The 13107-nt window shown below is 41.3% G+C and overlaps 1 protein-coding gene across 2 annotated transcripts in view; it reads left to right on the top strand.

Moving 5' to 3' along the window:
• The window catches only part of SNAP25 (synaptosome associated protein 25), an 84685-nt gene extending 77066 nt beyond the window's left edge, over positions 1–7619 (top strand). For both annotated transcript variants that reach the window (XM_061125933.1, XM_061125934.1), the window contains exons 7-8: positions 1114–1258; positions 6317–7619. In XM_061125933.1, coding sequence (XP_060981916.1) covers positions 1114–1258; positions 6317–6385 — 214 coding nt within the window. In that variant the 3' untranslated portion in view covers positions 6386–7619. The remainder of the gene's footprint in view (positions 1–1113; positions 1259–6316) is intronic.
• Positions 7620–13107: the final 5488 nt, after the last annotated feature.

The raw sequence follows: 13107 nt of genomic DNA on the forward strand, positions 1-13107 counted from the left end.
TCATTGGGAGCTCCACAGCAAAGTTGCTCATTGGAGGAATTCCATGGTAGGTAGAAATGACTAAGTCTTTGTAAAAAGTCTTGCTTTGTCATTGGCTGGGGCCACCTTGAGAAGAACATGACCTCAGCTCAAAGGCAGACCTAAAGGAATGAACAATGAGAAGCTGTCAGCTGACCACACTCCTTGCAACTGGGCGATGAGTTCTTTCTTTCTTTTTTAAAAAAATGAGTTCTTTCTTAAAGACAGTTTGAGCAGTGCATGGATCCATACAGTGCAGGGGGTGAACTGTGGCTATATAGTAACTATTAATACATATGATATATAAATAAGTTGCAATTAAAAGTTTTTTTAAGAAAAAAAAAGTGCCTTCTTAACTTTCAAGCTGAGTTATGAAAAATATGGGAACTCCCTTTGGGTCAGGCATTTTGAGAGCCAATTCCTCCCTCCTTACTTAGGCTGAAACAATATTTTATCACAGTTTCTTCCTTGAAATCGCCTATTCACAATGTCACTAAAAACCACATAGCATTGAAACCTGAGCAAGTAAAAGTCATCTTGAGAAAGTAGCTCCCTTTGGAGTTTTTGGGAGCAAATAGGATTAAGGGGCAGACTGTTATTCTCGTTACTCTTCCCATTAACGTTGGTCCCAAACGGAGAAGTAGATGAGTGGAGAAACTCTCTGACTTAGTGCAATAGCTTTTCTTATAAGTTTGAGTCTTGGAGATTTTGATTGACATTTCAGAAAGGAAAATACAGTTTCTAACTGGCTCCACCTTCATTCTCTGACCTGGAATCCTCCCAACTAAAATGATTTTAGCCTTAAAACGTGAAAATTGGGATAATCATAAAGGGAGGAAATGATGTGTTGGTAGAATTGAGAGAAGTACATATATTAATCTGCTTAATATGCCTTCTTTAAAAGTAGAAATTTAAGTGTTCAATAATGCATTTACAAATTATTTTCCTATCTACAAAAGCTAAAATGTTCTCATATTGAACAGAGATTTTAAAAGGATCAGACTGATACCTGGAGATCAATAGATTTTCACTAAGCTTTGGGTCCTGGGCATTTGAGTTTTTCTTATCTTCTAAATCCTCTTCTTTGATGCCCAGGGTAACAAATGATGCCCGAGAAAATGAAATGGATGAAAACCTGGAGCAGGTGAGCGGCATCATTGGAAACCTCCGTCATATGGCCCTGGATATGGGCAATGAGATTGATACACAGAACCGCCAGATCGACAGGATCATGGAGAAGGTGAGCACGGGGCAGTCAGCAGGTTTCTGCTGCTCATCACCTTCTCTGAAATAACCACCGAGGAAGCATGGAGGGCATAACAAGACCCGCAAACCGTGACTTTGGATTCAGGTCCTGGTAGATAGACATCTTCCCCTTAATTTTCCGAGTCAGAAATACAGCAACAGATAAGTAAATAATAGGGTAGAATTTACTCTAGCAGATATTCCTCAGGGCCACCTTTACTACAAGCATTGTGCTAGGCCTCAAAAGACATATGAAGATGAGAAAGACACCATCTCCACTCCAAGAAACTCACAGCCTATGGGAGGCAGTGAGCATCCAGATGAAAATATAATTTGTCAAGAAAGTTGCACATCAAATGCTAAGTCAGGTTAGATGGGGAAAGATTTCAAGGGTCAGGGGATGGGGAAATCTCACCCAAAAAGTTGAAATTGGATCGAGTCTTGAAGGTTGGTAAGCTTGTCAGAGATGATGTAGGGATAGAATCAGGAAATGGAGGGAAGAACAGTTATTTTAGGTTAGCCGTAAGATGAATAGAAGCTTTGATTTTATAAGTGCGGAAGCTTAAATGATAGTTTAAAAAGGCCCAGATTCCATTTTCAGTTCAAGAGTGCACACGTCCAGATCTCAAAGTAGGGAACATAATCTAATGAAATTGAGTTCATGTAAGGACACCAGATGTCACACTCAGACTGAGCCGCCTAGTGTCAGAAAGAGGAGAGACGGTCAAATGGTAAAAGGTAGGGTTGGGGGCTTCAGATTAGGAAGGAACAGAAAGAAGCACTGGAAAGCTTTTATAACAAGATTTGGGGCACCCACACCGGATATTCTACACTATGCAAATCTGATACAGTCTCTATGTCTTTGTATTCCATCCCCTCACTAATCAATAGACTCCTAAATATTACTTATAATTTCTTAAGATATCCAAATACCAACAGGAAGAAATAGACAAATTATGAGTTTAATGGTAATTGTGCATCTATAATCAATTCTACTTAGCTAATCTTATATGATGTGAGTTTATTCCTTGGAAGGTACTGAAATTTTGAGCCTGAAACCCTGAGTTTCTTTTCAACAACTCATTCCACTTTGGTTGGGGGTAGAAGGACGGTTTTTGTGCTCTCTTGAATCATAAGGCTAAATACTCTGTTTCTTGGTATCTAAGCATCCTCCACTGACTTAAGAAAGGAATGAGTAGACATAAAGGGAATGCTTTGCCCTATTGTGTTCTATGCACTTTATAAAGATATTTGACTGCATAATATTTTGCCTAATCAATATTGAGATACACATATGTCAGGGTGGTTGACAAAATACCTGTGCTTTGCCTACTTCACAAGTCATGACATGCTTATTGTTGGTAAGAGCCTTTGATGTGCTAAAGCTTTTAAGCTGTGTAGATCAATAGGTTTTTAGAACAATACTGAGACTTTCCAAAAGTACTGGAGCCAACAGAAATGGATCTAACCCATTATGGCCCAGAAAAATGAACTAAGAAATAATTGCTGAACCACCTTCCAATAGGAAAATGATTTGGGGGGGAAAAAAAGAAAAGTAGCCATTTTTCTATCAAAGGACCCAATTGACTCACAGATATAGGGAGATAATGTATCTCTAACTCAATTAGAGTCCTAGAAAGAGAACTTCTACTAAGAAAGAGGGGTCAAATCTTTATTGACAGAGCTGGGCTTTAAGCAAGCAGTTTTCCTGGAAAGGCAGGTGACGTCTTAATCTACCACTTCACATTTCTAAGTTTTTTCTTTAGGGGAAAAGTTTTCATTCTGGGCCTAGTTTACAAGAGCCAAGACTTGTGCAGCTATCGGGTTTTATCAAAAGTCAGGCAAGAGGATAGGAAATAGCCATTACAGTTTATCTCATCCTTGGATGCTGAATTGCTTAAGAAGTGGGGCAAGGGTCTAATTGCCTTCAAATAACTAGCCTTTTTTTCCTCAAAACAACAATGCAGATATGACTGACATAAAGCCCATTTCAATTCAGCATTGCCCCAAATGATACATGTTACATGATTATTAGTAGACTTCTACCTTCTTTTGCAAGTTCTTACTTCTGATCATAGAAAATGGTGTGCAAAGATCTTCTGCATATCTAGGATTAAAATCATACTGTAGGACTAAAGAGAATCTTCTGTTTCTCCCATATTCTCTCATGACCCAAACAACCACCCTCACCCAACCCCACCAATCATGATCCTTTCTCATCACTTCAATTAGTAGTAAAGTTTTGGGAATCCAAAATAATGCAGCCTTCCGTACATTCCTATGGACTGTCAAGAAATTACTTTGTCCCTTTAAAAACCCTATTTTCTGATTTAGAGTATTTATAAATAGGCAAGCTTCTAAGGTTGAAATTGTATGATTCTTTTAGAAATCTATTAAAATGGGGCAAGTTTCTGTCATGTCTTTATGGGAACTGTTGCTAAGGAAACAATAATGTTCAAACTTGGATTTAAAATTGTCAGTGCAAGATGCGATGCACACGTTAAAATAGGTTAAAAGTAAAGCTGAAGATTGAGCATTGCTCACATTCTCGCATCAGTATGGAAGCATGGTGTTTGAAAACTAAGATCTTGAGTTCCAGCAAGGCTTTCCTGCCCACCAGCTTCATGACCTGGTTCCTCATCTGATACTGGAGTGGATTGCTATTTCCTTCTCCAGGGGAAAAATAATAAGAGAACAGTTAAAATCTGGGATCAGAACAGGCTGTCATGTAAGTTAGAGATATCATCTTTTGGAAGTCTGAGCTTACTTGCCATGGTCTGGAGTTGAGATTTCAGAGTGTTCAGAAGCATGAACAGCCCCTAAACAGCCCTTCTACCTCTTTCGCTGGTTCTTTGCATCAGCATCCTGGTTTCCTCACAAAGGCAAGTTATGTAGTGTATCTTGAGTGTATTAGCGAGTTTAGGATTCTCTAAATAGAAATGTGAAAACAGAGATGGGATATATTGCATAAATATGTCCTACAGGATATAAATAGAGTAAACACAGATGCATTCTCCAAATACCAGGAAGACAACTAAAAGAAGATTATCTCAGGATTTTTTTCCTAAAAGCACATATGTTATATAATATAATAAAGATTTGGCTCCTTTGGTGCCAGGTATTGTATGGACTGTAATTTTGATACACTTCAGAAAGAACTGAGGTGGACAACACAGATGCTCATTGAAGATACGTCTGTTCTAGCTCCTCCCAGATTCTTTGAGGGTATCCAAAGAGTAGCCTCATGCTCTACTTCAAAACATCCTCTTGTACCATCACATGAAGACTCACCAGTGCCTTCGTAATGCAAGAAATCCTAGAATGTTTGCCTTCAGAAATGCTGTCTGTTTTTAAATGTATGTTTTTTCCTTATTTGAGCAGTTCTCAAAGTTAAGTCTGGAAAAATAATCAGCATAATCCAATCTTAAGGAACATTTCACATTGATCTGAGCTTCTAATTTTCCTTTAGATCAAAGTGTTATTATTTCTGATAGGATTTGTAGCTAAAGAGGGAGTACTAAAGCATTCGGGAAAACTGGAGAGAAATACCCATTTTCCAAATTACAAACCTAAAGGTCAAAACCATGAGTCTATAGATCAAAGCCATCAAGGAAAATTACTGTTCTGCCTTATCTGTTTTGAAGTCAACTCTTAACTATCCAAACAGATGGTAAGGAGCTATTGCCAGATAATTCAAAGTTATGAACAGTCTAGAAATATTTTTCTTTCACTTGGCAAATTTCTATTTGAATAGCGATAACTCTAGTGTCCTGGGAATTCACAACTAAACTGGATAAAGAAGACACGACTTGGTGGAGATTACAAAGCACCAAGCACAGTTGTTGATGTGAAATCAGTAATCACTGACTAAGTGCTGGTTGATATAAAAACAGCCCAGTTTCCCTATACTGCCTCTCAGTTCCCTTCCCCTCTTCCCAGGCTGGAGAGAGACAGACAACACTGCCAACCACAGTAGAGCAAAAACAACAGCCAGAAAGGAATTTTTGTCTTCTCTTCTGCTTGCTGGCTCATATGTTCCTCAGTGATGTTAGGAATAGTTCATCTTCTGAAGGTTAAAAGTATATCCAGGTAGTAGCCCTGGGTTTCATGATGCATGTAGAGCAAAAGAGAACTCACGCAGTGAGGCAGTCGGTCAAAATACAAAATGATAATAAGTGTGTCTCTGTTAAAAACAAGCCAGTTATCAAGCTCACAGGAGTAAGTCTTCGGAAATGTGACTAAAAAATATTTAATATTGCAAAAGCAAACCACGTTTTCACCCAATAGCAGTAATTGTAAGATAAGATATATTGATCACTTCATTTTTGCAAAACATTATTCCAAGACCATTATGTGCAGCAACTCATTTCATCCTCATAGCAAACCTAAGTAGTAAGATGCTAACAGTGATTACAGTGTGGACTCTGACGCCAGGCCTTCTGACTCTGGTTTCCCCATTTATTAGTGCTGTGACTTTAGACAAAATTGCCTAAATCCTCTCTGCTTGGTTTCCTCACTTGGAAAAAGGAGCTAGTAACGGTATATACCTCAGTGTTGATATCTATCTTGATGTTGTCCAAGTTGAATGAGTGGAACATAGTGGAACTGTGCTCGCCAGCAGTGTTCTTTATGCCCCCAGCTTACAGCGCAGAAAGCTGAGCCCCCAAAATGTTAAGTAACCTGGCCAAAGTGATGCTAATAACTGTACAAATAGTAGGAATTCAACTCAGTTTAACAGATGTGAGTGTCTGCCATAGAAGTCATTGGGTGTCATTCCAGAAGAGAAAGATAAATGATATGTCTCTGTCCTCCAAAGAACAGTCTGTGGTAGGGGAAACAGTCATGAGAACTAGGTGATGAGATCAAACTTCTATGATCATGCTCAAGTCCAGCCAATGGTTCTGGGAACACAGAAGAAGGGATGGGTCATTCTGATGAAAAGGAAAGTTTAAAGATGCCTTCACCCAATAGGAAGCATTTGAACTGGACCCTGAAGGGGTCCAATAGCATCTTAATGGGTAAACTGAGTTGTTTTTCTTTCCCCTTTTTCCAGGCTGATTCCAACAAAACCAGAATTGATGAGGCCAACCAACGTGCAACAAAGATGCTGGGGAGTGGTTAAATGGCCCATCTGTGTCTTCTTCCAAATGCTGTTGGGCAAGATTAGCACCTTCATGCTTTTCTCATGGTATAACCTAGTAGGTCTGCACACGTGCACACATCACCCTGCCCCCATTGTGAATGTCTTGTGTCGTCCATCAGCCCAACGATACTGTGTGTCTTCTGTTTTTCCTGGGTCTCTTTCTTTCCAAAGGCTGTATATAGTGGTCATTTGGTGGCTCTAACACTTTATGTAAGATGTCTTGGGTTTCATTTTACCTTTTCTCTTTTCAGTGGTGTTTGCTGAATGACAACAATTTAGGAATGCTCGATGTGCTGTTGATTCTTTCAATCCACAGTATTGTTCTTGTAAAACTGTGACATTCCGCAGAGCTGCTGCCGCGGTCCTTTCTTTGGGCATCAGGCTCTGAAACTCAAAACCCGCTGTCTTTGCTCCTCATGGCTGGTGTCTGTCTTTATGATTTCATGATTAGACAACGTGGAATCACATAACAGGCATTGCACTCAAAGTGATGTGATTTATGCACTTATGCATGAGAACTAAATAGATTTTTAGATTCCTACTTAAACAAAATCTTTCCATGACAGTAGCATACTGATGAGAAAACACACACACAACAACTGCAACAACAGAAAACAACAACAAAGCATGCTCAGTACTGAGGCACTGTCAAGATTAAGTTATACCAGCAAAACTGCAGTGGTGTCACTTTCTTTCTGTCAATATTTAAACTTATCAACCATGATCATCCTTTTTTAAAAAAAATAATTTTAAAAAAAGATGGGTTTGACATACTCACCATTTAATCATTTCCAGCAAAACACACGTTTGACTGAAATTATGTCCAATGGATGTAATATAGAGTTTGTTTGCTGCTTTTGAAGACTGTCTTTTGGAGAAAGCAACCTTGCTGTGAAACAGTGTGGAGATGTAAATTTTATAAGGCTGACTCTTATTAATCACTATTTCCCCTGTGGTTTGTTATCAGTACAATTCTCTGTTGCTTAATCTAGAGCTATGCACACCAAATTGCTGAGATATTTAGTAGCTGATAAAGAAACCTTTAAAAAAATAATGTAAATGAATGAAATATAGATAAACTATGAGATAAATATCATTACGGCATGTAATATTAAATTCCTTCTGTCTCCTCTGTCAGTTTGTGATGTGATTGACATTTTGTAGCTAGTTTAAAATTATTAAAACTTATAGACCCCAGATGTCTGCTTTAATTTCTTCATGGACCCTGTCTGAGTTTGTACTCACATGAGAAGAAGAAATCTGGGTACAGTCCCATCACTCCTAAGAAGTCAGTTCTGCCTGCTAAGGACACCGTATGGGAAAAGCAAAGGTGTCCCTTCTACACATGATCCAATGGCAATTGAAATGTGGCTTGATTTTTATAATCTGTTTCACAAATTCTTATGCATAGATTCAGTGTTGGCCATGGGGGGAATGTAATTCAACCAGAAGGCACAAAGGAAAAAAAAATCCATAGAAAAAATCTGTAGTACTCAGACTTGGCTGTACATGGATTGAGGTATATTAGGTGTCAATCACCTCTCATTTTCCTTCTCTCCAGTATCACCCCACCAAACTGAGCCGGCCACGACCACCACCACTGCTGCCTCCACTTTATTTAACAGCTTTATTGGTATATCATAAAATTCACCCATTTAAAACGTATAATCCAGTGTGAAAGTGAAAGTGCTAGTTGCTCAGTGGTGTCCGACTCTTTGCCACCCCATGGACTGTAGCCCGCCAGGCTCCTCAGTCCATGGGATTCTACAGACAAGAATACTGGAGTAGTTTGCCATTTCCTTCTCCAGGGGATCTCCCCAATCCAGGGATCAAACTTGGGTTTCCCAAGTTGCAGACAGATTCTTTACCATCTGATCCATCAGGGAAGCCAATATAGTCAATATTTGTATAATCCAATAGTTTTTAATATATTCACAGTTGTGCAATCTAATTTTAGAAAATTTTTATCATCCCCCAAAGAAACTCCATACCTATTAGTAGTCATTCCCATTTCACTTCCCTCAGCCATAGGCAACCCCTGATTTAAGTTCTGTCTATAGATTTGCCTATTCTGAACATTTCCTATAAATGGAATGGTACAATATGTGGTCCTTTGTGACTGGCTTCTTTTATTCAGCATCATGTTTTCAAGATTTCGTCCATGCTGTAGCATGTATCAGAGTTTTCCTTTTTAAGGCCAAATGATATCTATTGTATGGAAAACATTTTGTTTATCCATTCATCCATTGCTGGACATTTGCGTTGTTTTTACTTTTGGACTCTGATCAGGTATGAGGCTCTGAACATTCATGCTCAGGTTTTTGCGCAAACATGTGTTTTCAATTCTTTTGATGTCACCACTTTGACCCCCATTACTGTCTCTGCCACCATCACCTCCATCATAACCTGTACCCTTCTAGCTCCGCCACCACCACTGCTTTGACTGCCAGCACCCTGACCTCGCCGCTACCTCTGCCGCCTCTGAACCATCCTAGCTAGCACCTCCCTTCCCACCGCTCCCTCCCCAGTCACCGCCGCCCTTGCCTCCTCCTCCGCTGATGTCACCAGCACCGTCATCTCCTCACTTCTGCCACCTCCGCTGCTTCCCTCTCCTACCCCGCAGAGACGATGCCGGTGAATTCGTCCTGATCACCGTGGTTGGCTGCCAGGTCATTACACCAGTAATTCCAGAGGTTAGGTGAAAGCAGTTCAGAAGTAAAACCAGTAATGACAAACTCATCATCCTCAGGAAATGTTTGCAGTTCTTTAGCTTCTCCCCAAGTCTTAGAACAGGTTCTAGGGATACCCAGATGCTCAGAGAAGTTATTCTAAGGACCAACTCTAGCAACACATTTATGCCTTAAAATTAGGTAGTAGAGAGGATGCTCAAAGATGCAGAAAATAAACATAGCGTGTATGTCAAAGGAGCTAAGGGGTTGATGTATGGGCTGTGTTAGAAAATTCTTTTCCCAACTCCATCTGTTCTTAGTGAAGTGAGTGCATTTCCACATTGTTTGAATAATTAAAATGTCATACGGGATACATGAAGAGTAGGACATGGGCATCCTGCTTTAAGGTCCAACACATAATTCATTCTGAAGCGTATTTCCTTGGATAATTGAGCTTGTCTAGCCTCAGCTCTAATGCAGTCAGCTCCTTTTGGCTAAAGGAAGACATATTCCCCAGGGATGAATCAGATCTGGGTAATGCACCAACTCAGGAAGTACACTAGAAATACAATTATTGGGGCAAGGCAGAATACCGCAAGACCTAAATCCTCTACAAAAACACTAGAAGGAATAAAGGTGGTCCTGGTCCCAGCGACAGAGCCCTTTCCTCTTGCCTGCCTCTCTCTTCTCCTGGTTCTCCTTCCATACGCCCTCCCGGCCTCTGCTCTGACCACCTCGCCGCAGGCTTTGTGGCACTCATTTGTCAGCCCATTGACAGCCACACTAGAAACTGAGAAAAAGGGATGAAAATTTATGCTTCTGATCAGCTAATACATGCCAGGTGCTGTGTGAAGTGCCTCATTTATGATGACTCACTAAACTCTCTTAAAAATTCTGTAACCTTGACACTGTTAGCCCCATTTTACAGAAGAAATTAATACATTACCTGAACCAGATTTACTTTGTTAAAGCTAATAAGTGATGTAGGCATGATTCTAGCCAGATGTGTGCCTCCAAAGCTGTAGACAGGCCTAGAAGATAATCCTTCCCAAGTGGCTCAGTGGTAAAGAATCCACCCACCAATGCAAGAGACATAGGAGACGCGGGTTCGATCCCTGGGTTGGGAAGAAGCCCTGTAAGAGGGTATGGCAGCCCACTCCAGTATTCTTGCCTGGAGAATCCCATAGACAGAGGAGCCTGGCAGGCTACAGTCCATGGGGTCGCACAGAGTGGGACACAACTGAAGCGGTTGAGTACACACACACACATTCAGGCTGGAGGGTTTATCTGCTCAGATAAGTCAACCGCTAAATATGAAGTATATCCGACGGTAAGTGTGCCAGAGAAGTGTAAAACACCGAAGGAGATAAAGAGTGCAGGAGGTGGGAGAAAAGATGCTATTTTTTAAAAAAATGATAACTATAGTTATCATAGCTATAGTCAGCTGCAGGTCAGCTGGGCGAATTGGCAGCTGTCTGCTGAGGCTGCTCCCCTTTTCTCTCTGTGGCCTCTCCTTCTCCACATCAATCAGGATTTGCTCCCATGGAAAAATCAGATAAGTCCAAGAAACACAGTTCAGTTCAGTCACTCAGTCATGTCCAACTCTTTGCGACCCCATGGACTGCAGCACGCCAGGCCTCCCTGTCCATCACCAACTCCCGGAGTTTATTCAAACTCATGTCCACTGAGTCAGTATGATATCCAACCATCTCATCCTCTGTCATCCCCTTCTCCTCCTGCCTTCAATCTTTCCCAGCATCAGGGTCTTTTTGCAATGAGTCAGTTCTTCGTATCAGGTGGCCAAAGTACTGGAGGTTCAGCATCAGTCCTTCCAATGAACACCCAGGACTGATTTCCTTTAGGATGGACTGATTCGATCTCCTTGCAGTCCAAGGGACTCTCAAGAGTCTTCTCCAACACCACAGTTCAAAAGCATCAATTCTTCAGTGCTCAGCTTTCTTTATAGTCCAACTCTCACATCCATACGTGACCACTGGAAAAACCATACCTTTGACTACACGGACCTTCATTGGTAAAGTAATGCCTCTGCTTTTTAATATGCTGTCTAGGTTGGTCATAACTTTTCTTCCAAGGAGCAAGCGTCTTTTAATTTCATGGCTGCAGTCACCATCTGCAGTGATTTTGGAGCCCAAAAAAATATAGTCTGTCACTGTTTCCATTCTTTCCCTATCTATTTGCCATGAAGTGATGGGACCAGATGCCATGACCTTCGTTTTCTGAATGTTGAGTTTTAAGTCAGCTTTTTCACTCTCCTCTTTCACTTTCATCAAGAGGCTCTTTAGTTCTTCCCCTTCTGCCATAGGGGCTTCCCTGGTGGCTCAGATGGTAAATGTCTGCCTGCAACACGAGAGACCCAGGTTCGATCCCTGGGTCAGGAAGATCCCCTGGAGTGGCAACCCACTCCAGTACTCTTGCCTGGAAAATTCCATGGACAGAGGGGCCTGGTAGGCTACAGTCCATGGGGTTGCAAAGAGTCAGACATGACTGAATGACTTCACTTTCACTTTTTCTTTTTCTGCCATAAGGGTGGTGTCATCTGCATATCTGAGGTTATTGATATTTCTCCCAGCAATCTTGGTTCCAGCTTGGGCTTCATCCAGCCCAGCGTTTCTCATGATGTACTCTGCATATAAGCAGGGTGACAATATATAGCGTTTACTACTCCTTTCCCAAATTGGAACCAGTCTGTAGCTCCATGTCCAGTTCTAACTGTTGCTTCCTGACATGCATAGAGATTTCTCAGGAGACAGGTCAGGTGGTCTGGTATTCCCAGCTCTTGAAGAATTTTCCACAGTTTGTTGTGATCCACACAGTCAAAGGCTTTGGCATAGTCAATAAAGCAGAAGTAGATGTTTTCCTGGAACCCTCCTGCTTTTTGATGACCCAGCGGATGCTGGCAATTTGATCTCTGGCTCCTCTGCCTTTTCTAAAACCAGCTTGAACATCTGGAAGTTTACATTTCACATACTGTTGAAGCCTGGTGTGGAGAATTTTGAGCTTTACTTTGCTGGTGTGTGAGATGAGTGCAATTGTGTGGTAGTTTGAACATCTTTGGCATTGCCTTTCATTGGGACTGGAATGGAAACTGACCTTTTCCAGTCCTGTGGCCACTGCTGAGTTTTCCAAATTTGCTGACATGAGTGCAGCACTTTCACAGCATCATCTTTTAGGATTTGAAATAGCTCAACTTGAATTCCACCACCTCCACTAGCTTTGTTCCTCATGATGCTTCCTAAGGCCCACTTGACTTTGCATTCCAGGATGTCTGGCTCTAGGTGAGTGACCACACCATCGTGATAATCTGGGTTGTGAAGATCTTTTTTGTACAGTTCTCCTGTGTATTCTTGTCTCCTTTTCTTAATATCTTCTGCTTCTGTTAGGTGCATACTATTTCTGTCCTTTATTGTGCCCATCTTTACATGAAGTATTCCCTCAGTATCCCTAATTTTCTTGAAGAGATCTCTAGTCTTTCCCATTCTATTGTTTTCCTCTAAGAAAAAGGGCAGAAGCAGGCAAAATCTCTTGAGATCTAGGCTCACTGCTTCTACTTTCTGTTAGCCAAAGCAAGTGACAAGACCAATTCAGATTCAAGAGATAGGGAAATACATTTCTTATTAGGAAAAGGATAAAGTCACACTGCAAAGGGTGTGGATACAGAGAGAAGCGAACACGGCTGTCTTGGCCATCTATCTATGATGTGTATGGGATTTTCCTTTCCTCCTCTGCATCCTTACTCCCACAGAGAGTTCAGGGCAGACCCTCTGTGTAACCTAGGGTAGGTCCATGCAATATCCCGCCCCTTTAGTGGTAGTAGTCATGTAAGTCGCTCAGTCGTATCCGACTCTGTGTGACCCCACGGACTGTGGCCTGCCCGGGTCCTCTGTCCGTGGGATTCTCCAGGCAAGAGTACTGGAGTGGGTTGCCATTCCCTTCTTCAGAGTATCGTCCTAACCAGGGATCGAACCTGGGTCTCCTGCTTGCAGGCAGATTCTTTACCGTCTGAGCTACAGG

Source organism: Dama dama, chromosome 23 (genome assembly GCF_033118175.1).
Source record: "Dama dama isolate Ldn47 chromosome 23, ASM3311817v1, whole genome shotgun sequence".
NCBI classification, from domain to species: domain Eukaryota; kingdom Metazoa; phylum Chordata; class Mammalia; order Artiodactyla; family Cervidae; genus Dama; species Dama dama.